The 24,331-nt window shown below is 40.9% G+C and overlaps 1 protein-coding gene across 2 annotated transcripts in view; it reads left to right on the forward strand.

Annotated features, from left to right (window-relative positions):
* Window positions 1-24,331, forward strand: part of LOC146363672 (ERC protein 2) — a 159,425-nt gene that overhangs the window by 54,274 nt on the left and 80,820 nt on the right. For both annotated transcript variants that reach the window (XM_084918139.1, XM_084918138.1), the window contains exons 7-11: window positions 310-447; window positions 4,042-4,230; window positions 8,652-8,693; window positions 9,029-9,222; window positions 19,217-19,310. In XM_084918139.1, the coding sequence (XP_084774265.1) occupies window positions 310-447; window positions 4,042-4,230; window positions 8,652-8,693; window positions 9,029-9,222; window positions 19,217-19,310 (657 nt within the window). The remainder of the gene's footprint in view (window positions 1-309; window positions 448-4,041; window positions 4,231-8,651; window positions 8,694-9,028; window positions 9,223-19,216; window positions 19,311-24,331) is intronic.

A 24,331-nucleotide genomic window follows, 5' to 3' on the forward strand; every position in this document is an offset into this window, starting at 1 on the left:
ATCAGAATCGATGACAAAACAGCAGGAAAATGCAGTCAGAAGCTCTACAAACGACTCAGTGTTTTGATTCCTCTTCTAGATGGGTCCCCAGGGCCAAAAAGTATTTATGTGGTTCATGGGTACAAACAATCTCCAGTTGTGAGCCTTCAGTTGGTTACAACTGGGTAAAAATGCTACTTAACTTTCCAAGTTTGGTCTAAACTTTTGTGTGACTCCATCAGTCATGATGAATATTTTGTGTTTGTTTAACAACAATATTCCACTGGTGGGATTTCCTTTGTTTTCACTCTCATTGTTCTTTCTCCCCAGATTGAGAACCTGCTGGAGCAGTTAAAGGACAAGGACAAACAGGTGGCTGGATTGAGGGAAAGGGTTCAGGGCCTTCAAACCGACTCCAGCAACACAGACACGGCTCTGGCTACACTGGAAGAAGCTTTATCAGAAAAGGTAAGAGTGATGGGGAAAAGCACTGTAAGTATCGAAAAAGAAAAGGTGAAAATCATTCTGTTAGTCAACGCTCAAGGATTGAGTTTCAGAGAGATGTTGTCCTGTTTGTTGCTGGATGGATGGAAGGTGTAAAGGAAAAAACGCTTGAAAAATGTGAAAGTCGAACTCTGCTGATTGTGTGGAGTAATGTGGAAAGTTTTACCCTTTCAGGCGTTTCAGGGAAGCTAGGATATGGCTTATGGTTTAATTAATTTTCATGCCTTACTGTGACTCACAGCCATAATTTAATGACATAAAATCCTAATTTATAGGCTTAGACCACACTAGATGTGGTCCTATCTGTAAGTAGTAAGGGAGAGAATGAGGTACTGGTAGAGGGGAAGTCTATGGTGAACACACACAGAGGATTAGTCCATGTCTGTAACTGGGCCGGGCGCAGGGAGGGAATGATGTATAGAATGAGGAGGATAAAGGTTTCAAATGTAAGAGAAATGGAGCGATGGAAAAGCTGAGTGGCAGAAGAGGCACAGCCCCGATGGTAGAGGTGGCCTTAGGATTAATGGGGGGAGAGGTCAAGGAATGCAAGGGTGAAGGCAGAGTGAAAAATGTTAGTTTTAATAAGGAAAGGAGAAAAAACAGTGCTGGGCAAATACATGTAAAGATTAGGGCTGGAATAGAAATGCAATAACAGATAACAAAGCTATGCACAGAGAAGAAGTCAAACATACTGTGCACATGCCATGCGATGTAAAGTCTCAGTGGGATGTAATCAGTACTTGCTGAGTGTTATTCTAATATTAGGTTTGTATCTGATGGTGCATCCTCAGTTTCTCTCCTCTTCTCTTTAATCCTTCTATCACAATAAAGGCCTTCAGATAAAATAAGAAAGGACAACTGTACAATAAACACAATAATTGGGCCAAATGAAGATCTGTAATGCTCCAACATAAGACTCAGATTTGTGTATACAATAACACAACGAATAAAGCAGTTAATTAAGACAGTATTGCATGTGTCTACATGAATAGGAGGATACAGTGTAGACATAATCATTGTGCTTAACAGCTGCCATGTGATCCAAGGTCAACCAAACAGACTTACTCCACATGGGGAAATAGATGGGCTGATGTTAGTTGTAAACACTTATTGTCTGTTGTTTTTTTTGAAATATGAGAGAACAGCTGGTCACCATAAAGCTCACCAGTACAGAGCAAGCCTGCTGCCACTCACAGGAAAAGAAAAATCACCTTGCTGGCCGATGTGCTTCTTTTCTTTTTTATGTTTAAATCTTTACACATTGAAACCCATCGAGTTAACGCTCTTCCAGGGCAAAGACGTTCCTGTAAAGAAGCTGAGAAACTGAAGCAAATTGTTGCATTGAATAATGGTGTTATTTTTCTTGTCTACACAAATCTTTAGTGATTTGTTTATGGATTTGCAGTCATGGTTTAATGGTGCCAGCGATCTTTAACTGCAGACCTGCTTCACCAAAGAATGAGTTTGATGTGAATTGCTTTACACAGCATCGCCATGGAGATGTCACTTCCTAGTCTAGCAATATATACATTCTGTCTTGAAGTGACTGGCTTGATTTCAGACGGACTCCGTCTCTCCTAAATTTGTTGCATGTTTAAAGTTGTTGCCAGCTCACATGTGTTGTTACTATAGGCTAAAAAATGATCATCTTGGCGCTGGAGGCTAAGAAATGGTTCCCATCTACATGTTTGTTTGCACAGCAGGCTTAAAGATCGATACGGGTTTACATTTCGTTGGCACTGGCTGCTGGTTAAGAGTTCACAGTTAGGACAGTTGTGAATGTCCAGCTGTACTGCACTGTTATGCAGTGGATGCCACGTTTGTACCTCTGCCATTGAGCATTTGAGCCTTTGCATTTGCTGTTATATATTTCTCTTGGCTTGCAAGAGCAAAACTTGGAGTCCTGCATGGGATTGTACAGATTTCAAAGAGTTTTAGCTCGTATAGTAAGTGTCGCTGTGGAATTGTCTTTCAGGCAGTCTGTTTAGACACCGATAATGTGAAAACCAGCCTAAGTGGAATCAAATACAGGAGTGTTTGACTTCCTTTTCCTCTCTCTGTATGTGTTCTTGTTTATCTCTGTTATTTCCTTGATTGTTATTTAATTGACCTGCAGCCTTTGATTGTATCTATTCAATCAAGAAGGGTTTACAGTAAGCTCACAGCATTTTGTCTGTTAATAGATTAGAAGTTGGTTAATGAGGGTTTCAGTGTATTCGCAGCACACAGAGCGACACAGCTCATAGATGTTTTCACATAAAATGGTCTTTTAGCACCTACATTTGTTTTCGTTGCACATAGCCTTGCATAATGGCACAATAAACTGTAAATCCCTCTTCTGCGCCGGCCCATTTGTTTACCCAGAAACCACTTCTGATGCAGCCTACATATTATTCAGCTGTGATGAGGAGAATGCTGGCAAGCTTTTCAGACTTTGTGGTCAACACAGGGCGTGTGTAATGTGTTTACGAGCACGAGTGTGTGTCTTGCTGATCACAAACTCTGTCACAAACCTGCTCTTGGAGCCAGTCACTAGCCACACTGCTGTGGTTCTAATTAACAGGCTGGGGCACTGTGCCCATGCTGAGCACTGCTCTTTAGTGTGTGCTTGTCTATGATGTCATATGTGTGTTTTCTGTTGTTTATGTGTGCAGTACACTTGGGCCTCATAGAGCCAGATTTATTATGATACCCTGGTGTCTTTCTCTAAGCCCCAGACATCCTAGATATTCATAAAGTGGGCAGAGTCAGGACCTGTTAGCCAAGCAGTCTCTCTCACGGTTTCTGTCTCCCTTGCCCTCTCCGTGTAGTGATGTACTGTGCCAGGGCTAGTTATTGAAGTATTTGTCCAATTACCCAGGACTTTAAAGTTGCCAATCATGCGGTGATGCCACGTCGTAAAGTCTCATTGCTGAGCTGTGCTCTGCGCCTAAATAAACACCTGAATAAACACCCTGGTAATCATTTCAGTCCACACCTAAACACGCACACATTCACTTTAACACGCACACCTTGCTCAACCTCCCATGTTGTGGACTTGGTTTAAGGCCAAAGCTGTTGTCCTGCTGTCCAACGTGATCAGAGAAAGGAGCAAATGATGTTTGAGACGTTCCAGCTCGGTTTATCAGCAGGCGGTGTGGTTGTTAGAGAGTGATCTACAATACTGTCTAATTCACCCACAATAAATCTGTCTGTCCCTCAGCCCTTCTCTTCCTTCCTCCTTCTCTGTCTGTTCTACTTGGCTCCGATCGCTTTGTGTCACTGCGATTATTTATAGCAGTATTATTTATGGTGGGCATTTATGAGTTTGTCTTTGGCCACACTTTGTAAAGAATGTTGGAGATCCTATTCGGCAAGATACTGCCGATAATGATAGGAAAAAATGATAATGGCACAGGGCTGGTAATCCTTTGCACAATGGATGGAAAACAGATTTATTTCATGTCGTTTCTGCTTCGTGTAATGAACATACTTTTGTGCAGATTTTTTGTCTTGTTCCTACTTATACTTGCCAAATCAATTTTTATTTTACCTTCTTATACCTTCTCACTTTCTCAGGAGCGAGTGATTGAAAACCTCCGGGAACAAAAGGACCGGGAGGACAGGGTTCGGCTGGAGGAGCTGGAGCAGCTGAGAAAGGAGAACCACGAATTAAAAGACAAACTATCAGTCATGCAACCCCAGAAACAGCCTCAGAACCAGCTCGGTAACCCCAGCCCATCCCAGAACCAGAGACCAGATGGAGAGGTCAGTGTGGACTCAAGTATTATCTATTGAACTGATGTTTAGATAATAGAAAATACAAATGTGTGTGCCGTATGCATGGCTGTTACAGTTTGCGCAAAAATGGTTTTGCAGTCATTGAATACAGGCGCTGTGAACACACAAGAGAGGTGGCCTGTTATGTGTGTGGACTGCAGACATGCAACCATCAGTACAACCACTATATGTGTGTTGTGCTTGTAATGTGCTTCCTGTGCCTTGTACTTACTATGCTAACATTTACAATAAGAGTAATTCCACATTATTACCTCCCCGTGAGCATCAACAATATAGTTAGCAACTTCCTAGCAGCGGGCCTGCCTGCACTTTGTCCCACGGGATAAAAGGATGAATTAAGAGAGAGTGATTTATGGATCTGAAAGATCCTGTATCCCTGTGTGGGTGCCAAGTCGAAGGCCTTGCAATCTTTTTTCTCTCCTTCTTTCTTCTCCTAGGCTTACAAGCCAGGACAGACCCCTGTCCTGCCAGAATTTATGAGAATGTTTTCTTTTATACTCATAATAAGCGTACACACATCTCATTCCTGTGAAATGATATCTTCTTGAATGTTGATGCCGCACCACATGAAAGTGGCAGCAGCTCAATAACTTTTTGTAGCAAACAGATTCGCACTGTGGCAGAAGTGCTGCCATAATTAGACTGTTTTGTGTACTCCACAGCAATCAAATCTGTTATGTAAACTTAGAGATTCTTCAAAAAGACAGATGACGGTTGTGTACCTGTATACATGCGTGTGTCTCTGTCGGCATGTCCCTGCATGCCAGCACAAAAACAACTGTCGATACGTCTGCTGTTTGTGTCTGCGTGCATTTAAATGCGGCGGTGTTGTTGATCCTGTAGTGCTGTGGCAAAGGACAGGCTATGCTGTAAGTATTTGGGAGGTCACTGGTGAATTATGTTGGCGCTTGATTAGATCCTGATCAAACTTATCTACCACTCCTTCATGAGTCCTTCAGCGCAGAGACGTCTGCTGACTGCTGCTTTTACTTAACAAATTCTAGGTATCGTAAAAGCTGTGCTCCAAGGTTTTGTATGGCAAAGTTATCAAATTGCAACAACATTTAATTAACAATTTAAATCCAGTGTTAAACTCTTTGTTGTGTCAGTTCTTGCTCTGACTCAGTCAGATCAGTGCAAAGCTTTTTATGGCAGCTTGCTCTCCCTGTCTAGTTTGAATGCACTAATAAAAGCTGGGCGTTTGTATTGAATATTTCATCATTGTATGCTTAAAATTTGAATAAAAGTTGAATACTACTAGGTCCAGTAATTGGAGATTGGACTGCCAAGGCCTCTGCCTTTGCCACCCAGTCCACATACCACAGAACTTGATAGACCCTTCTGTGTTATGTGGGTCCACAGGAGGGCTGGCCTAAAGGGCTAAGGTTTGACCACCAGACTCTCGCTGATAAGCTAGTCCCCCATTTCCTTGGGCCTAACTCCAGGGTAGGGCACTGGTAACCCACTGGGAGGAGGCTCCAGGGCAGACACACTACACGCTCAGTTCACTCAGCTGGCTTGATGTCACTCTATAAGTGACGGAGGAGGTGGTCAGAGAGAGGGAGGTCTGGGCTTCTCTGCTTAGACTGGTAGTCAGATCCAGCAGAAAAAAGATGGATAGGTGGATGAATGGAGGATGGAGCAATGGATCGATCAATGGAGGAGTGTACTAAGTGCAATAAAATGGTTTTGTGATTCCTCCATTAAAAAGTAAAAAACTTTGTCTGATTTCAATTTGTCTACTGTGCCCTTCATGGTTGTCTCCTTATGTGCTACAGGGAAACCCAGTTCTGTTGGTTCTGACATTTGCAATTTCACTATGCACAGGGACCAAACATAAACCTCTGTGTGCAACTGACCCACCCTCGATCAAGGATCATCACTTCTTATGACCGCTTTGGTTAACCCCAAACCCCAGAGATTATGCTCTTCAGGAGCCTGAGGAGACTCGACAGGTGCACACAGGGACCTTCAAGGGAATAGTGGCCAAATTTGCATTTGTTGTATTTGCTTCTAATAGGTCACAAAGATTTTGAAGGGTTTTTATTTTTGTTAATATAAGCATCCTTCACATGCTGCGCATTAAATGCTTTTTAAATGGTTACATCATTTTATTTCAACCTGACAAACACCAAGACCTCCAAAGATGGACAAATGTTGTTTTTTTTCTCGTAGGACAAATTTGATTTGCTTCTCAAGCAGCTGTAGAGTTTGTGTTTGTCATCAGGTCATGTACACACAGTGGTCCACTGACAGTATCTGCAGATGCTGGTATTATTGACTCAGTCAAGCTGTTAGTGGAGCTTTTTATCGTGACCTCGGGGCTCTGTTGGCTTAAGTGCATCCTCATCCTCTTCCCATAAAACAGTATTTGTTGATTCCAAGCTTATTAAAGGACTTCTGGAACTAAACACCAGCTCTTCAAAGGAAAGAACCTCGGGGAAGGCAGTGACCTTTTCAGAGCGGGCTGGCTGAAATCTTCAAGGCAGCACCACCTTAAAAGACTTGACTCTTATTCAAAAGACACGTTTTTCTTTTCAAACCAGGCAAATGTCATATGCTCTCATGTCAGACTCAGTGTTGCCGGGTAGTCTTTGGCCAGGTGTTTAAAAACCTACACATATTTAACATATTTTGAAATATTTACACCCAAGAGACATTTCCAGGAATGATAATAATAATTTGACTGTAATTGTATCTTTTCTGGCCTTTTCCCCCCTCATAATATTACAAATTCCTTTTGGACCTACCATCCTCTCAGCCACTGGTTTCCACACTTGTCTGTGTGTTCTAGTGAAAGAAAATAGCATGCTCTGGTCCACTTAGGCCTAAAGCATTTTGGGCTAGGAAAGATGTGGATTGATGTACATGAATGAGTGTTTTCAGCCTCATGTAGCAGCAATGAGGGAAGGACGAGCCGTTGCCAAGATCCTTGATAGTCAGCACAAGCATAGTGACAAGTCATGAACTTTATGTACCGTCATAGGCTTATGTGGACCTGAGAATATTCTCATTATAATCATAATGAGCCAATAACATGGTAGCAACTCCAGATCACCTGCTGAAGTTCAAACTGAGCATCAGAATGGGGAAGAAAGGTAATTTAAATGACTCTGAATCTGGCATGGTCTGAGGATTTAACAAACTGCGGATCTACTCAGGCTAATAAGTAACAGTTTAAAGTGAGTTTGTTAAAAAATCACTCATAAAAAAGTAGAATAGTAAACTAAAAGTACAGACTTTATATAAGTACTGTAATGTTATATGCATGTAAAATAGCTCAACATAACTGATGTTAAGCTCTAATACTGTCTGTATTTGCCGAGAAGAAACGGTAACGTGAACGTTGTCTAAAAATGGTCAAAATAGGAGATAAATAAATAGAGTGTAAATTGTACTGAGGCTAAAAGCTTAAGCTAATGAATAGATGTTGAATAAATCCCTCAGCACAAACTTACCTAAGCACTGACAGTTTGTCTGGATGAAAATAATTATCATAGCAATAACCTCTTTTATATAATAAGCGTTGAATGGGATTCCATTGAAAAAATAACACATTGGAGCACAAGAGGTGACGTTAATGAAAGGGTGGAGTGCAGACCCGCCTGCCAGATGAAAAAGGCTGAGTTACATTGTGTCGACCTTACTTCCTCTGGGAGGTGAAGCGCATGCCAAAATAACAGAGGTCATTAAATTTGAGTATGATGACTTGGTTAGGATTAAGATATGGTTAGTTTTTGGTTGAGTAGTGGTTGAGGTTAGCGTGAGGGGAACTGTTGGCAATAGGTGGAAGTAAATGTAATATACTCTGAAGTGGATGAAACATGACTGTGTGTGTGTGTGTGTGTGAGTGAGTGTGTGCGCGCACACAAGTGTTTGTGCACATTCACTTGATGATGTTTAAACGAGTGGCCTCAGCTGTCTCAACAAGTTAAATAACCTTCACAAACACAGCAGACAGAGAGAGGTAAAGACCAGGAGAAAAAAGCAGAAACACAGAGAAAGATAATTCTAGGTTAGAAACTTCCTTTGGGATATTTTTCTCAGAGAATGGTTTGATCAGCATAACTGTGTTCTTTCTTTTTTCTTTCAGCATTTATTTTGAAAAGAATTGAGATGTTTGGTGGTCTCATAAAATCGCAGCCAAAACAGAGCAAGTATGTAATTTTATAATGATAATGAACTCCTAGCTCTACATGAAAGATGCCCTGGGGAGGGAACTGATAGAAGCAAACCACAGAAAAGCAGGCAGCTAAATTACCTTTTCCTTTTCGGTTCATGCAAGATGATAACACACCTGCTCTTGTATAATTATCAGTGCCAATGATTTAGTCCTAAAGGATGTCACAAGGTTTATTTGTTTATCTACAATTTCTTTTTTTAACTAGGTGAAAACCAAAGTAGACGGGCCACCGGCAGTGAGCCCCACGGTAGGTTCTTTTTTTTGTTAGTGCTAACTGTTAGCATATTACATGCTAGGCTAACAGCGCTAATAGGTTAAGGCTCAGCTATATTAATATGCTTATAATAAAAGAATTGAAATGTTTTTCAATTTATCTGAACCTGTTCTTTGGTAATGAACCGTAAAGTGTTAGGAAGCCTAAGTGTGAGTGTTTAGCTACGTCTGACAATGATCTGAAGTGGTCAACGTAGAGAATATTTCAAATGCTTTCATGCTGTCTAGGTAGCAGTTCACACATGGTTGTGTTTGTACCTAATGAATCCATTCTCACCCCCCAATGCTTACACAAACATATACTCAAAGATCCAAACTACAGAGGAAGCAGTCAAGATGTGTCCGGATATCACAGATCGTCTGAGGGTCCTAGAGCAGGAAGTTGGCCGCTACAGAGAGGAATCCAGGAAGTCACAAGCTGAAGTGGAGAGGCTGATGGGAGCTTTAAAGGATGCCGAGATGGACAAATCCTGCAAAGAGAAAAAAATCTCTGATCTTGAAAGGTGAGGGTTTAAGGAATTCAGTCAGTTTCGTAACAAGTCAGCATCTGTGTGTTCTTAGAGTGTAACCGGATCTTTGTAAGGCCTCGGCTCATTCCTACGTGCTGTATTTATAAAGGGGTAATCCATGAAATATAAACTGTCTAGATTGAGTCGTCCTAGCACTTGAAACCACTTTTATGTTGCCGTTCTTTTGGCCTGATGTAATCAGTCCAGAAAATGAATGCAACCTGTTTAAATATCAGTCTAATCATTTGGCTTAATGTCTTATTATTTGTTTTTATCTGTCAATGTCTGCAGACATGGGTAAGTAGATATTTAGTGTGCCCGTTAACCCCACCGTCATAATACTGCTCACACTGCCCATGATCATTACGTTGACATCATGCTGTGGTTGCTGGCTCCTTTTAAATTTTCTCAGGTATAAAGTTGGAAATTGGGGGAACTGACTGTATCTGAGCCTCAGGAAGCTTAGATTTGACTGTCTCGTTGGGGCAGTAAATGCATAATCCATTTATGGTCTTCATTCCTGTCACAGTAATAACACAATGAGAGATTTTATATGCTTCCTGTGGAGACATATAGCTTCTCTTTTGTGTTGACGTCTGCAAATCTTCTTTGCACACATTTCAATCCTGTCATCAGTGCAGTCATCTGTGTTTTCTCATATCAAATTATCCATATGTGTGTTTATATAAATGTCTTTGCATTACTTTTGACTACTGTCAGTACATCCTGTGGCAGTGTTTGTGCGTGTATGTGAGTGAGCCTTTGAGTTTGCCAGGCAGGCAGCCAGCGGCATGCCAGTGGGAGGTTTTTGTATCCAGCCCAGACACTGGATGTTTATACTACTCTGTTTATTACTGGCACAGTGCTACTCAATTATCATCTGATTTATGGATTGGCATGGTGTGTATATGTACCCAAATGAGTAGTTGTTTAGTGCCAAGGCAGAAGTACAGTATGTTAGTGTTTGTCTGCATATTTATTTCATACTGTGTGTGTGTGTGTGTGTGTGTGTGTGAAAAAGAAGCACAGAAATGTGTACAGAGAATGTTTTTGAGTTTGAAATGTGATATTTAAAGTGGTATTTAGGCGTGTGTCTGTATATGTAGGTTAATAGTGAATCAGTCTTTTGGTGGATCACGGGCTGCAAAGATGGGGCATGAGTTTAAAAAAATATGAAAACAATCATTTTTCACACACATTGGCTTCATCAGGTGTGTTAACACTTGTTCTGGTTCTGAATGGTTTGGAATCAGTTTGCATGGGCTGTATGTTCTGGATCCAACAGTTTCCTGCCTCATTCATTACCCATTTTACAGACTGGCTGCTCTGGCATGGAAACCATGCGCTGACTCAAACTCTGTGGGAACTCCTAAGCATCAAGTAATAGGAAAGCAGTAGCTCCTACAGAATTTGTTCACACACTCTACTCTGTTTTTCCGTGCATCTCTGCAAGAATGGATATTTTTGTTTTGTTTACATTTTTCTGCCATTCACTTGCAACTTTCATGACCTGGTCATACGCATGCTCATCGTACTTGGTGCATGTGTAGTGTCCGCGCATGTGGGTGTGCAGCGATTTCTGGGCCGCGAACGTTTTGGATCGTTGGAAAAGTTCCTTTTCCCCTCAGCTCATCCATCTTATTTGGTCCCGCTGTCTCATTAGTGTCAGCCAGTCCCTCCTATCAGCACGAACCCTCACCTCTGGTCGGCATGCACAGGTCAGAGGTCACATGCAAGCCGGCCTGTGAGATCAAGGCCCATTGTAGTCCTGCAGAGTTGCTATGAACACACACAGAATAGTTGTTTGTACAGTAGTTGTTAGCATGTGTGTTTGCTATAGAAAATTGTGGGGCATCAAATCGTGTTAGTTCTCAGTGTACTTTTTGATTTAACAAAGACATTAAACAGAAGAATCTTTGCATATGTGTTTCTGCACATGTGTTATATGAAAGCATGGGCGGACGAGTGTCTGTGTGCTGATTGGACTTCTGTTGCAGAGCATGCGGAATGTAGCTTATCTGGGCAGAGGATGAATGTCTTTTTAATCAGAGTGTTTCTGTTGGAAGTCAGTCAGATGACCTATTAACCACTATCTGAATGGAGAGGGAGAACAGATGAGGAAATAGACACTTTCTCATCCAGTTGGCAGTGAAGCAAAGAGAGTCAAAGATGGATGGAGCTAACAGGCCATTGTAATAAATACCTTCCAGCACAGGGGAGTCTCACTCGCAGCTTGTTGAGTGCTTGGTGATCTACTCTAAGTCATCAGTGATAACATTAGGGTAGTTTATGGGTGACGTTTTATTTACTGTTGTTAGTGTACAGTAGATGTAAAGCTAATCTGCCAAAGTAATCAGTGACATTGAACAGGCTTTGTGGAACGTATCAGCATGTCACACTAATTCTGACGGATTTGTTAAATAGATCTCTCGCGGTTATAGATCTCTTCAAGCAGTTCGTCTGTGTGTGATGGACTAAAAAACAAAACAAAACAAGAAACCCCCCCAAACATTTTTTGGGACTGACATACTTGGAAGTTAAGAACAACTTGTGGGAATTAAAATACACGAGGTTTTAATTAACTTTCAACATGATGTCAAAGAAGAAACACTGAACTGGAATGTATGCAGTTTCACAAATTTTAGGAATAAATTGTGGCAGAAACATAAAGCCTTAATTCTTTTTTTCTCCTTTCCTTCTTGCCTCCTTCACTCATAAACTTATAATATTAATTGTTGGAATTATGTTGTATGGTTTTCTTGATGCTTGGACAGCCCCATACTTTTAAAATTTGGGGGCTAAACTTGAAAAATAAATCAGCCATCCAGTCTCACAGTACCGCAGCTACTGACGATGTAAGAACTGTGGTATGTGAGGGAGGGTTGCAGGAAAAGGGAGTCCATGTGTGTTCGTATGTGCGTGTTTGTATTTATGTGTGTGAGTCTAAAGTGAGATTGTCGAGTCAAGATGTAATGAAAGGATGACAAACAAATACATGCGCACACATAAACACATGCATGTCATTTTTGGCTGCATTACTGTGACCATAATCAAACTCCAGGTGCTGATACACACATTACCTCTGCTTATAATATTTATTCATTGATATGTTTGTAAACAGTCGGCTTTTCTAATGCAGGTGTGGGTTTTAAACAGTGATTTTACTTTGAAATTAACCTGAAACTTACTGTTAAATAGATGAAATATACAGCACTGTGAAGGAATCTTGAGCCACCCCTCATTTCTTGATATTTTGCGAAGAAAATGGGAATTAGGTGCAGTGATTACTATACATTGAAATACAGTATATGAGGCAATTATATAGTTCTAACAAGCTTGAACGTCGGTATTTGGTTTGACTGCTTTTACAAAACAGTCTGAACTCTTTCGTAGTCTCCAGGAATATTTCTGAAGGACATTCAAAGCTCTTCTTTGGATGTTTCTGCCTTTTGTTCTGTTTTCTGTCACACGGCTGATCGCACACGGCTTCTGTAATGTTGAGGTCTACACTCTGGGGGGGCCAGATCTGACTGATTGAGTTCCATTGTTTTTTCCTATCCAGGTATGCTTTTACTGCATTGTCAGTGTTTTCAGGATCATGAACCTGTTGCCAATCAGATGCTTTCCAGATGGTAATGCACGGTGGATGAAAACCTGATGGTTCATAATTTCATCAATTTTGACTACAACCCCAACACCACTGTTTGAAAAGCAGCTCCCAACCATGACAGAGCCTCCACCATGTTTCACAGATGTACAATAATCCCTCACTGTTGTACCTCTTTCCTGACCTTCTCCATACATACTGATGAAAACTTGAGCAAAAAATATCAAATTTGGATTAATCACTCAATAAGTTGCTGCCACTGATTTTCATCCCAGTTCTTGTGTAATCTGGCATACCTCAGTGTTTCCTCCTTGTTTCCCTTCCTTAAGTATGGCTTATTGACAGCCACCCTTCCACTGAGACTATTTCTGATGAGGCTTTGGCGAACAGTAGATGGATCAAATGAAGGGCCTGAGCATCTCACAGGTCCCATGTCAAGTCTGCTGATTTTTGCTGGATTTTCCCTCTTTTTTTTAAGGACATGACTATCAGATACTGTTCATCTGCTATAGATATTTTTCACATGTACCACTCCTTCTTTTGTCCTCTGCTTGACCAGTTTCCTCACTTTTCTTAAGGCGAGAGCATGTCAAACACCATGCTGAGATATGGCAAGTCTTTGGCTAATAGCTGTTTGGGAAACACCTTGTTGGTGCAAAAATACTATTTTGTATCTGTCAAATTGTGTCTCTGGTGTTTTTGTAGGTCAGGCACAAACTGTCCAGGCTGAACTAAAAAAATAAAGAAAAACCTCACTGACCTGGGGAATAATTGTTCAAGAGCACCTTAAAAATAATAAGAAACTCTGGCTCCTTTGCAGTAACATATAAAGAAATCAGTACTTTTGCACAGTTCTGTAAGCGAGATAAACCCACAGTAGAAGAGGACTATTTTCTGACACACAGGGGATAGTTGTGTTCAGTGAAGTAAAATGCACATACTCAAATTTAAAAATGTAAACGTATAAACTATACTGCTTTCTTTCTTTCTTGGACCCCATCACACACACACACACACACACACACACAAAGACAAAATATGAGAAAAGTTGAAAATGGCATTATAAACTCTCTTCAACAAGAAAAGCATCTCAGATAACATCTGTGTCTCCCAGTTAACTCGCACCGTGTTTTCATTTTCTTCTATTTGTCTTCTCTGTTCCTTCAGTTTTTACATTAGTTAGAAAATGTTTTTACTTCAGATCATATCTGTCTGTTATTCAATATATTGTACAACCCTGAGCCGTAACTGCGCCAGCGTGTCGCCGTCTGCTTGAAATCTGAGGATTTTGTTCCACTCGGCGGTTTATTAAAAGAAACGAGAGAGTAAGAATTAAGTGTTGTGAAGGGAACGATAGCAATCTGTTTGTTTTGTTCTTTAAAAGTTGCTGCTTCTTTCAACCTATATTTACATGGGAAATGACTCTATATTCACAATTGACCACAATCAGATTTTGTAAGAACCCACTTTGACCACAGCTGCTTGCTACTGGCCACTCAGCAGCTCTCCTAAAAAGGGACATCAGTAGGTCCACAAGGAGGATTACTGATTAGTTTTCATGTTTTTATTCCTACAGAAGAAATACAAGGCAAACATCAAGCAAAAATATCAAAGTGATAATGGAAAAACTGAAATAAAGAAAGGGCTATATAAATATGTAAGAAGAGATATACGAGGGGAAAAACAAGCTCTCTGGTGACATCCAGAAATAAAGTGGAGCTGCTTATGTTGGAAGGTGGATGTGTGGAGAGCTCCAGGTGGAAGAAGCAAAAGGAAATGTGAAAAATTACTTATTACGCTCAGTTTAGGAAATGGCTGGACTTATTCACACTGCTTTCTCTCTCACACTTCATCTTTCAAAGAAATGTCACCACAATAAAATACTGTTTCCCTGCAGAATTTACTCATTTCGTTAATCAACAAATCACTGTTCCTTCTCATATTTTCCACTCGCATGCGACCCAGCCCTTCTGCTCCTTTGCACACTCCTCGTGCTCTCGTTCGCCTTCGCTCAGGTCAGAATCCTTATTTAATTTTTGCACCGATGGGCTGATGGGGGTATATCAGCTATCAAACAGGACCAGCGTGTCTGCTGGTTTATACACCTGTGCCAGTAGGAGCTTTGTCTGATAGCTGATATGCCCTCATGGCAAGATAGCTCTCCATGGACATGCCTGCAAGCTTCTAAAAACACACAGAGACATCAAAGATCAGAGGATAAACAGATTCTTCTTCTCCTCCTTTCAGTGTACATACGTGCGCGTGTGAAAATACCTGTGTGCACGCCGTGCTTCTTAAGAGAATTTAATAATACTCCTTATTTATGCAGCACTTTTCAAACCCAACTCATAAAAATGATAAAAACTCATAAAATCAACAACACGTGATTAAAAACATTTTTTTAAAAGATGCAAGCCAGAGACATGAAACGGCAGACTTATAAACCTGTGTGGTTTCCAGGAGGGAATAATAAAGGGTAATAACAGATATAAATACTGATAGAAATGTTGATTACGCCCCCTTCTGCCACGTCTCTGGTTATTCAATTCAATTCAATTTTATTTATATAGCGCCAAATCACAACAAAAGTTGCCTCAAGGCGCTTCATATTTTACAGTAGATCGCACAATAATACATGCAGAGAAAAACCCAACAATCATATGACCCCCTATGAGCAAGCACTTTGGCGACAGTGGGAAGGAAAAACTCCCTTTTAACAGGAAGAAACCTCCAGCAGAACCAGGCTCAGGGAGGGGCGGGGCCATCTGCTGTGATTGGTTGGTGTGAGAGAAGGAAGACAGGATAAAGACATGCTGTGGAAGAGAGACAGAGGTTAATAACAGATATGATTCAATGCAGAGAGGTCTGTTAACACATAGTGAGTGAGAAAGGTGACTGGAAAGGAAAAACTCAATGCATCATGGGAATCCCCGGCAGCCTACGTCTATTGCAGCATAACTAAGGGAGGATTCAGGGTCACCTGGTCCAGCCCTAACTATATGCTTTAGCAAAAAGGAAAGTTTGAAGCCTAATCTTAAAAGTAGAGATAGTGTCTGACTCCTGAATCCAAACTGGAAGCTGGTTCCACAGAAGAGGGGCCTGAAAACTGAAGGCTCTGCCTCCCATTCTACTTTTAAATACTCTAGGAACAACAAGTAGGCCTGCAGAGCGAGAGCGAAGTGCTCTAATAGGGTGATATGGTACTACAAGGTCATTAAGATAAGATGGGGCCTGATTATTTAAGACCTTGTATGTGAGGAGCAGGATTTTGAATTCTGGATTTAACAGGAAGCCAATGAAGGGAAGCCAAAACAGGAGAAATCTGCTCTCTCTTTCTAGTCCCTGTCAGGACTCTTGCTGCAGCATTTTGGATTAGCTGAAGGCTTTTCAGGGAGTTTTTAGGACTTCCTGATAATAATGAATTACAGTCGTCCAGCCTGGAAGTAATAAATGCACGAACTAGTTTTTCAGCGTCACTCTGAGACAGGATATTTCTAACTTTAGAGATGTTTGGTTATTACAACCAAAACTTCCTCAATGGTTTTAAAGGTTACTGTTGTGTGTGTGGCAAGGTGAGAAGGTGTTAAATGTATTCATCTTTTTATTAGGCATATTTCACATTCATTGCACACCAACATCAATCATGAAAACAGACAGTCATGCACACACACACACACGCTTCCAACTAAGGGCTGTGACAGCAAATATTTGCCCACATGTGGGGGCAGCTTGTCGGTTGCGCCCAGAATAAACACACCAGTGTGGATGTGGAATAATAATGTGGCGCATTTTAGCAGCTGCTTGGTCACAGCTTGTTTACAGTGTTGGAGGGTTCTCTTAAGCACTAATTTATCACTGTCAGCTTTCTCGCACTTTCTGTTCATTTTCTTTTTCTCTTAAAGTATGAAGGCCTAACTGGGAGCTCAGAGATGTGTGTTTTAATTCTATTTTGAGCATATTTGTGAGTAAACATAAACTCTACCGTAAGACCAGGGTGCATGCATTTTGTGGTTAATGAGTGTCTAGTAGTAGTGAGTTTACTGTGAGGGCTTGTGTGTGTTTTCCATATTTATTTAAACCTAATATGTGTGTGCCACATATACCAAGGCTCAGGGATTGGCGCGGAGGTTAATACATATCCATCCTGGCTGGTTAATACACAGCTCAACTCTGTAATCAGCACCTGAGCAGTACACAGCGCTGACAGCTGATTTACTACCCATGTGTGTGTTTCTGTCAGTAATCAGACTCAACTTATTTCTTAAAAGGAGAATGTGGGTTATGTGCGCAGTGGTGCGCATGCATGTGCTCGCATCTCCTGTCTGCATATGTTTGTGTTTTGTTGTTGAAAGATTTACACAGCAGTGTCTCACCTACCTCAGTCGTGTCTTGTCTTGTCCCAGTCTGCTTTCTTGCTAAGACTAGGCACACAGCATTCATCCTTTCCTGATTTACTGTACACAGTGCAGCTCTGCAGTCTTCTGAGATGAAGCATGCAGAACTTGTTTTAACTAATGAAACTAAACAAATAAAGCCAGATAAAGCAAGACAGGACAATGAAGCGAACTTATTTGTACAAATATTGTGCTATATTCAATAGTCGGTACACACACGCAGACGCAAACACACAAAATAAAAACTGCAAGGAAGTGTAATTTATGCACATATGTGTGGAAAACAACGTCCCCTTCTATGTGGTGCTTGCACGATCTCGCCAAGTTTATGCTGGTTTCCTCTGGGAGCCGCTCCTTCGCCCGTCATCACAGTGCAGCTGATAGTTGAAGCAATCTTTCAAAAGTGGACACAAAGGCCAGACTTTGCATGTTTGTCCCTCTGGAGCCATTCATTGAAAAAATCCCATTAGCCACAAGAATTTTTGAAATTTTCCCAGTTTAGCCATCGTTTCCATCTTAGGAAGCACCTGTTTTACCACAGAACCAGAGGATAAATGTCAGAGGTTTTACTTTTTGATTTATATGCTTTTGATTATAATTTATAACTTTTAACTTAAAACTTCTTCAGAGCCTCTTTGTTTCAAGTAAAGCACGGTTTTGCACCATGTTGTGCCAGTGGTCAGATATCAGTTGCAGCTGCACAGTGCTGGGCAGGCCGAGGATTTCCCCTCTGATAACGCTAGGATGTGTAAATATAGGTTCAGACATTTAACATTCACTCTGTATGATTTATTCCCCTGAAATATAATGAATTTCATGAAAACTCCCTTACCCTTGGCTCAGCTCTTCCATGCCCACACCAATTTTTGTATTATTGCTGTTATTATTGTTATTTTTTGTGTTGTGTAAGTATTTACCATCACACCAAATGCCATTTTAGAATCACCAGTTAACCTGACAAGCAATCTTTGGACATGCTTGTCAGGTTAAACCCGACAACCTTGATGCGAGGCCACCAATGTGCCTCTGTGCTGCCCAACAACTTGATATATAGGCTAACTTGTGCTCTGTGCTTAACCTACTCTAGTTTTTAATGCTTTTTTCAGCCCTTTACGTAGTACTCAAAGTGCACTGCAAGCTGCACTTACAGACATATTTTTAAAGCTCGTGCACACATGGAAACCCGTAAGGGTGCATAGGGAGGTCCTTCGGTTTTAGTCTCTTGCCCAAGGACACTTCAACATAAGGATGCAGAAATCTTGGTCCCCGATTGCACACTGGCTTCCCATTGTTCCTCATACAAAGGATAGCTTAAATGCAAAAAATGTGTTTCCTGATGGGGCTTAATAAAGACAATCTTCCACTTTTCTGGCATAGTTGGTTAATGTTTTGATTCTCTTTGATACAGTAACTAAGTCCAAAGGCAATACACTTGAAGAAAACCTCAAGGAAAATTGGTTTTGTCATACATTTTAAGAACATACATTTCAACTGGTGCACTATGTTTCTGAGGTGAAAGCCAGTCCACTCTTGACTTAAAAGGATGTTGCATGTGTTTGTGGCATCTGTTTGTTGAGCTTTTTGACCGCTCATTCATGCAACATGTCTTCATCTGCAGAACGTTTGAAGAGTTTCTTGCATTTGTTCATGCAATCACTTGCTAGACTCATTCTGTAGGCGTCCATAAGCATTTTTTCCACTTGCCTCGAATTCTACTTGCATGGTGTTGAAGGTTTGATTAATTATTTCCCCTCTTCTTTTTTGTTGAAGAAAATGGTCATTTTGATGAATATTTTTTTATGGATAATTGTCGTCTTTAAAAGGCTCAAATATGTCAAAAAAACAAGCAGTTCTGTACTTTCAAATGACCGTATATCTTATAGCATTTAATTTAGTCGTTTAATGTATTTCAGATTTTGATCATTGATGTATGATATAACAAACACTCCTTGTTTATCTGTTGTCATCCATTTTTCTCTGTCTGAAGACAAATCAAGTCTCCTAACATCCAGAAGCAGACGGTGCCAGGCGAGATGAGGAAAGACGCCCTGATTGATGGACATCCCCACTCGTTATCACAGGTTTGAATATGTTCGTACGTTTATGTCAGTGTTATGTTTGGATTCTTTTTCATGTTTCCAACCAGCAGAGTTCAGTTTGGTTCATTCTCAGTTCATCTACCTGTTTTTGTTTTCCCCTCTCACCACCAATTGCAAATGATGTCGATGAATTTTTCGTCTTCTTCTGTTTAGCTGTGCTGTTCTCCCTCCATTCATAGATCTCAGAGCCAGTCTTAACCAGAAACAAAACTCAGTTCCATACCTAAAACTGCATCATGGTGACTCACATGGGAATAGCAACACACTGTGTCTAGTCAGACCTCATGATGTACCCTCTCTGATGTAATTTGTGTAGTTGCTTACCTGCTTAGACGTCAACAAGAGTGTTGACTCACTGTGTGAGTGCACACGTATACTTCTACTCGTCTGCAGGCCTATGCTGAGGTGTTAATATACAGAGTGTAGCCATGCCAGGTTATTCCCAGGGGACGGATGAAGTAAAGTACATTTACCTTCCTGCCAAACAGACCAAGAGTCTCTCTCAGTCTGTTTTTCTGCTGAACTATTCTGCTATTTGTGTATTCTGGCAGCCAGCATTCAACTTCCTATTTCTGTATCTAAACAGTGTCTGTGAAACACACATTAGTATTGCTGCAAGCTGGAAAGAGACATGACGTGCATGCAGGTACAGGGACGTGGGACAAGCTGAAGCGGACCTTACCTAGTGCGTCCTTAGTGCGATTCTTTTTGAAGTTACACTAACAGCTGAACGAAGCGCCCCTGATTCAGGTGTAGCATATAAATACAGCTGCAAGCTTTGGGACAAACTTCCTTCTTTCATGTGCGAAAAATAAAACTTACTCCAAACTTCTTTGGTGGCCTTTCTCTATTTTTTGTAAACATCTTCATATTTTGAACTCTGTCGAGCTGCTTGGCTGTAGCAACAGTCCCCATGAATATACAGCACTTTACATTCAAATGACATCAATCGTTTTCTAGATTACAGCAAAGTATATTTGCACTCCACTTGAATGTCAGACAGGCCTCCAAGTGCTGCTGTTCGTCTTTTAACTCGTTCCAGTGGAGGTGACCACATCACTCTAACTCTTGTTGGCCTTCAGTGTTTACCAGATTTTACTGCTTGTTTTTGAAGCTTACACGGTCATTCGCCTTTATGTTTGTGATCTCTTTTACTCTCCTCGGCTCTTTGAGGTTCTTTAAAAAGCCCTTCCTGAAAATCTCTGATTCGTATTTTTTTAAATATTATTATTATTATTATAGCATATTATTAGCAGTGTTATCATTAGTATCATTTATCCTGAATACAATATAACCATCACATTTTTGTTGACTACATCATTTAATGTTTGGGATGGCACTAAATGTGGCAGACGCTCAGATATGTCAATTGGGAGAGATTGGAGAAGAAGCATCTTGGATAAGAAGCTTTGAGAAAGGCCTCGGGTCTGCAAAATTTTGTTATTTCCATTTATTTTTGTAGTTATTGAATATATTAAAAAATACTGACCAAAGGAAATGTTCATCTTCGAGCAGATACATGAAATCAGACTGAAATTCCTGTTTATTGTCATTGATCTGTGATGCTCCACCCTCCTGGTTTCCTGTGCTATTCTTTGCTGTTTCCTCTGGCAAGAGCCTCAGTTGGTCTTCAGAGCAACTGGCTGCACCTGAGAGGTGGGCGTGGCCAAGAGAAACAAAAAGCCAGCTCTTTCCGGCCGCTCTCATTCTTAATAAGTAATCTGAGCCAGATGTTCTGCATAACAATATACAGAACAGTTTTCACAGGACTCCATGATTCCACCACAGCATTGCACTTGGGCTGAGCTTTGGACATTGACTGAGCCATTGTGCTGTGCTTTGGTTCAGCGTCCTGTTGCATGCATGTCACATTTGACTCTAGAATCCTTTCGTGTACAGACGAGTTCATGATTAACTCCATAACTGCAAAGTGCTCAGGTCCTGTAGCTGTAAAGCCCAAATCATCATCCCTCCTGAGGTTGTTGCAGAGGTTGTGTAGTTTGTTTGGTTGGTAATGTGCATACCTACAGGAAGTAGTATGTTCTTTTAGAGAGAAGAGGCCTTCTCCTGACAGCCCTTCCAAACAAGCCATACTTGTCTGGGATGGAGCTCTTAGGTTTAATGCAATTATCCTGAGACTCTGTTTACAGTCTGACCTTGGGGTGAATTTGCTGGGACGCCCACTACTGGGAAGATTATGGGATTGTGTTAGGATGAACCAGAACGCTCCAGACCATTAAACTTCTGCTTTTACAAAGATATGTTACAGCTAGACTATAAAAGCTGCTGCTACTGACCTTCTTAATTCTGTGGGTGTACTTAGTTTTCCACAGCACTACATGGTGTCCTGTGAAAGCTCTTTTTTTCACTGGACTGTAATTCCTTTTGTGCTGACATCTTACATAACATTCTTGCATACTTTCACTTATCCATGCGTGCTTTATAACGTTAACTCCTTTCATGTCTCAACACAGATTTTTAGCCGTGCCAGCGGCATGGCTCTAAAGCTTTCTCGGTTAATCTTGATATTTAGAGAACTATTCAGTGGATTGCCATGAAACTCGATACAGACATCCACTATACTTAGTGCTTAAACCCTAACTTTGATGATCTACCAGCTTCTTCCACAACAAACCTTTGCATCTTTTTAACATTTGTGGTTCAAAGTTAAATGTTCACTGGATGAAATCTCGTGAATTTGGCACACATTTGTCTCCTCAAGATGATTTTAATCATGTTGGTAACTCCTTCAGCAAAACCTCAATTCTAATACACTTCATTGAAAACATTCCCATCAACCTATTTCTGGGCATTAATAACTGTTACTATATCATTAACCTAAACGGACAATCATGGCAAACAATAGTGCGGTTACAAACGAGCATGCTAGCTTTGACAGTGTTGATTATGCCAAAGCTAACATGTAGTCCAAAACAATGTTGTGCTTAAGCTTTGAGGATATAGTCTCACTGAACCACAAAGGCGGCTGCAGAGTCTTAGACTTGTTTTAAAATGAACCCAATACATAAAATTCACACAAACTCCATAATATAGATATTTCTGTCTCCAGACCGTCTGACGTCAAAGAGTCCTTTGATCCTTATGAGTTATTGCAAAATCCACTTTAACAGTGATTTCACATGTGCACCACATTTTAGTAAATTCGATTGTGCAGTTAAGTTGAAGAAAAACGTTTCCCCATTTTTGGGGCAGGTTTCAGAAGAAATTTATAACTTGGACATCAATCCAACATGAATAAGACTTAAGTTTCTTAGACGTCAGCTAATAGACAGCAATTTAATGTAATACATTTTGAGGTAAATATAGGAGGAATCTGTTAAAAATGCAACAAAGGCATACTAATAAAACATTGAAATGTTGAAGTCAGGTTACATTAGATCAAATATTCACTGGCTATGCAGACACAACATACGATCTGTATATTGTGTCTGCTCAGCGGTGAGGCTGGGTTGTGGCCTCTTCCTTTCTCTTTCCACTGCTCTCTGTCTCTCTCTTATCTCTGGCTGCATCAGGAACACAGCACGCTCCAAGGGTAAACACACACAAACAAACTCTCCCAATCTTGCCAGAAGAGTTTATGTGGGATGGAGCGATAACATCTCTTTGCTCCATTGTCTCCATCGCGCCACGCTGCACTTAACAAACACAGAGAAAACACATCGGAAGTATTCTCCTCAAACCTTCACACCGGCCTTTTATTTCTCTTTTATCTGTAACTGAGAGGCATCAGCAACCCTCGGTGCTCACCTGTTTTTGAAAGTGAATTATAGCAAGGAAGGTTTCTTCTTCTTGTGTTTTTTGGTTTGTTTTTTGATTTAGGGGGAAATGTGAAGAAAAAAAAAAGATTGTTCCCAGAGTCTGTAAACTGGACCTAAATTACTTATGAGATGTCTGGCCCTGCACACATATTTAGCATATTTTAAATTATGAAACACAACAGTTCATAAAGACTGAGACAGATGTCTGATCATAGGTGCACAGCTGCTGGAAATGTGCATTCTCTCACTCTCCGCTCGTTTATGTAAGTGATCGTAATCCCTTCATCAAGCCAGAACAGACCAGAGCCATAATGATCCTTCCTGGGGGAATTAGGTGATGATTGGTGCTGCAGAGGCAATTATCTTTACTTTTCTCCCTGTGTGCTTTTGTATCTTCTTGCCCTGTTTTTCCCCATTCTTTGTAGTCTTGAAAGCCAGCGATATTCTCGTGTTACTAATAAAACTTAAAGCAAACATGTATGCACAGACACATTTATAGTGCACATTCATACAGGGGCAGACACAGCTCTCTGGTTAGGTTACACTCAGGGGTCCAGCAGTGGCAGCCCCATCTCAGTGGGGTGTGTATGTGCGTGTTTCTGTCTGTTGGGTGGGGTCAGACCAGTACTTGTTGATTCTGGTGCATCGAGTTACCGCTTGTCTGTCACATCCAATTACAGTTTCGGACCGTTGACGCACTCAGCCTGGCTCCGTGTGTGTGTGTGGGTGTTTGTCGCTCACCTCCAGCTGTGCCATGCCGACGTAACGTGCCACAAGTATCCACTTGTGATTCGGATGGCTTGGCAATGTTTTCATCACACTTACGGATAATCCTGTTGCTGCAGTTTTAGTCTGCACCACTGACTCGCTCAGTGAGTTAGCCTCCTGCACTGATGGGCTGATAATTGTACCAACCTTATACTTATTTCCTCTTCTTTAGTATTTATTGGAGGCACTTAATAAGCTATTCATGTGCAACTTGTGTGTTCCTGGCGCTGTCTCATAAAATGACTTTCACTACATGTGTGGAATCCATCACAAGCGATTTCTCTTGTAATACAAAATATTTTCTACATCCCTGTCAGACATGAGACATATGCACATTTACAGGGCAGCTAAAGCTGGCTGATGCCACTCTTTCAAAGATTATATTCACTTTTACAAACATGTAGCATCTATTTCTGAGATGAAATATCATTTTAACAGCAGTCAGCCAGACTTATT

This window comes from Perissodus microlepis, chromosome 20, assembly GCF_051167445.1.
Source record: "Perissodus microlepis isolate ML-2025 ecotype Zambia chromosome 20, ASM5116744v1, whole genome shotgun sequence".
Taxonomy (NCBI): Eukaryota; Metazoa; Chordata; class Actinopteri; order Cichliformes; family Cichlidae; genus Perissodus; species Perissodus microlepis.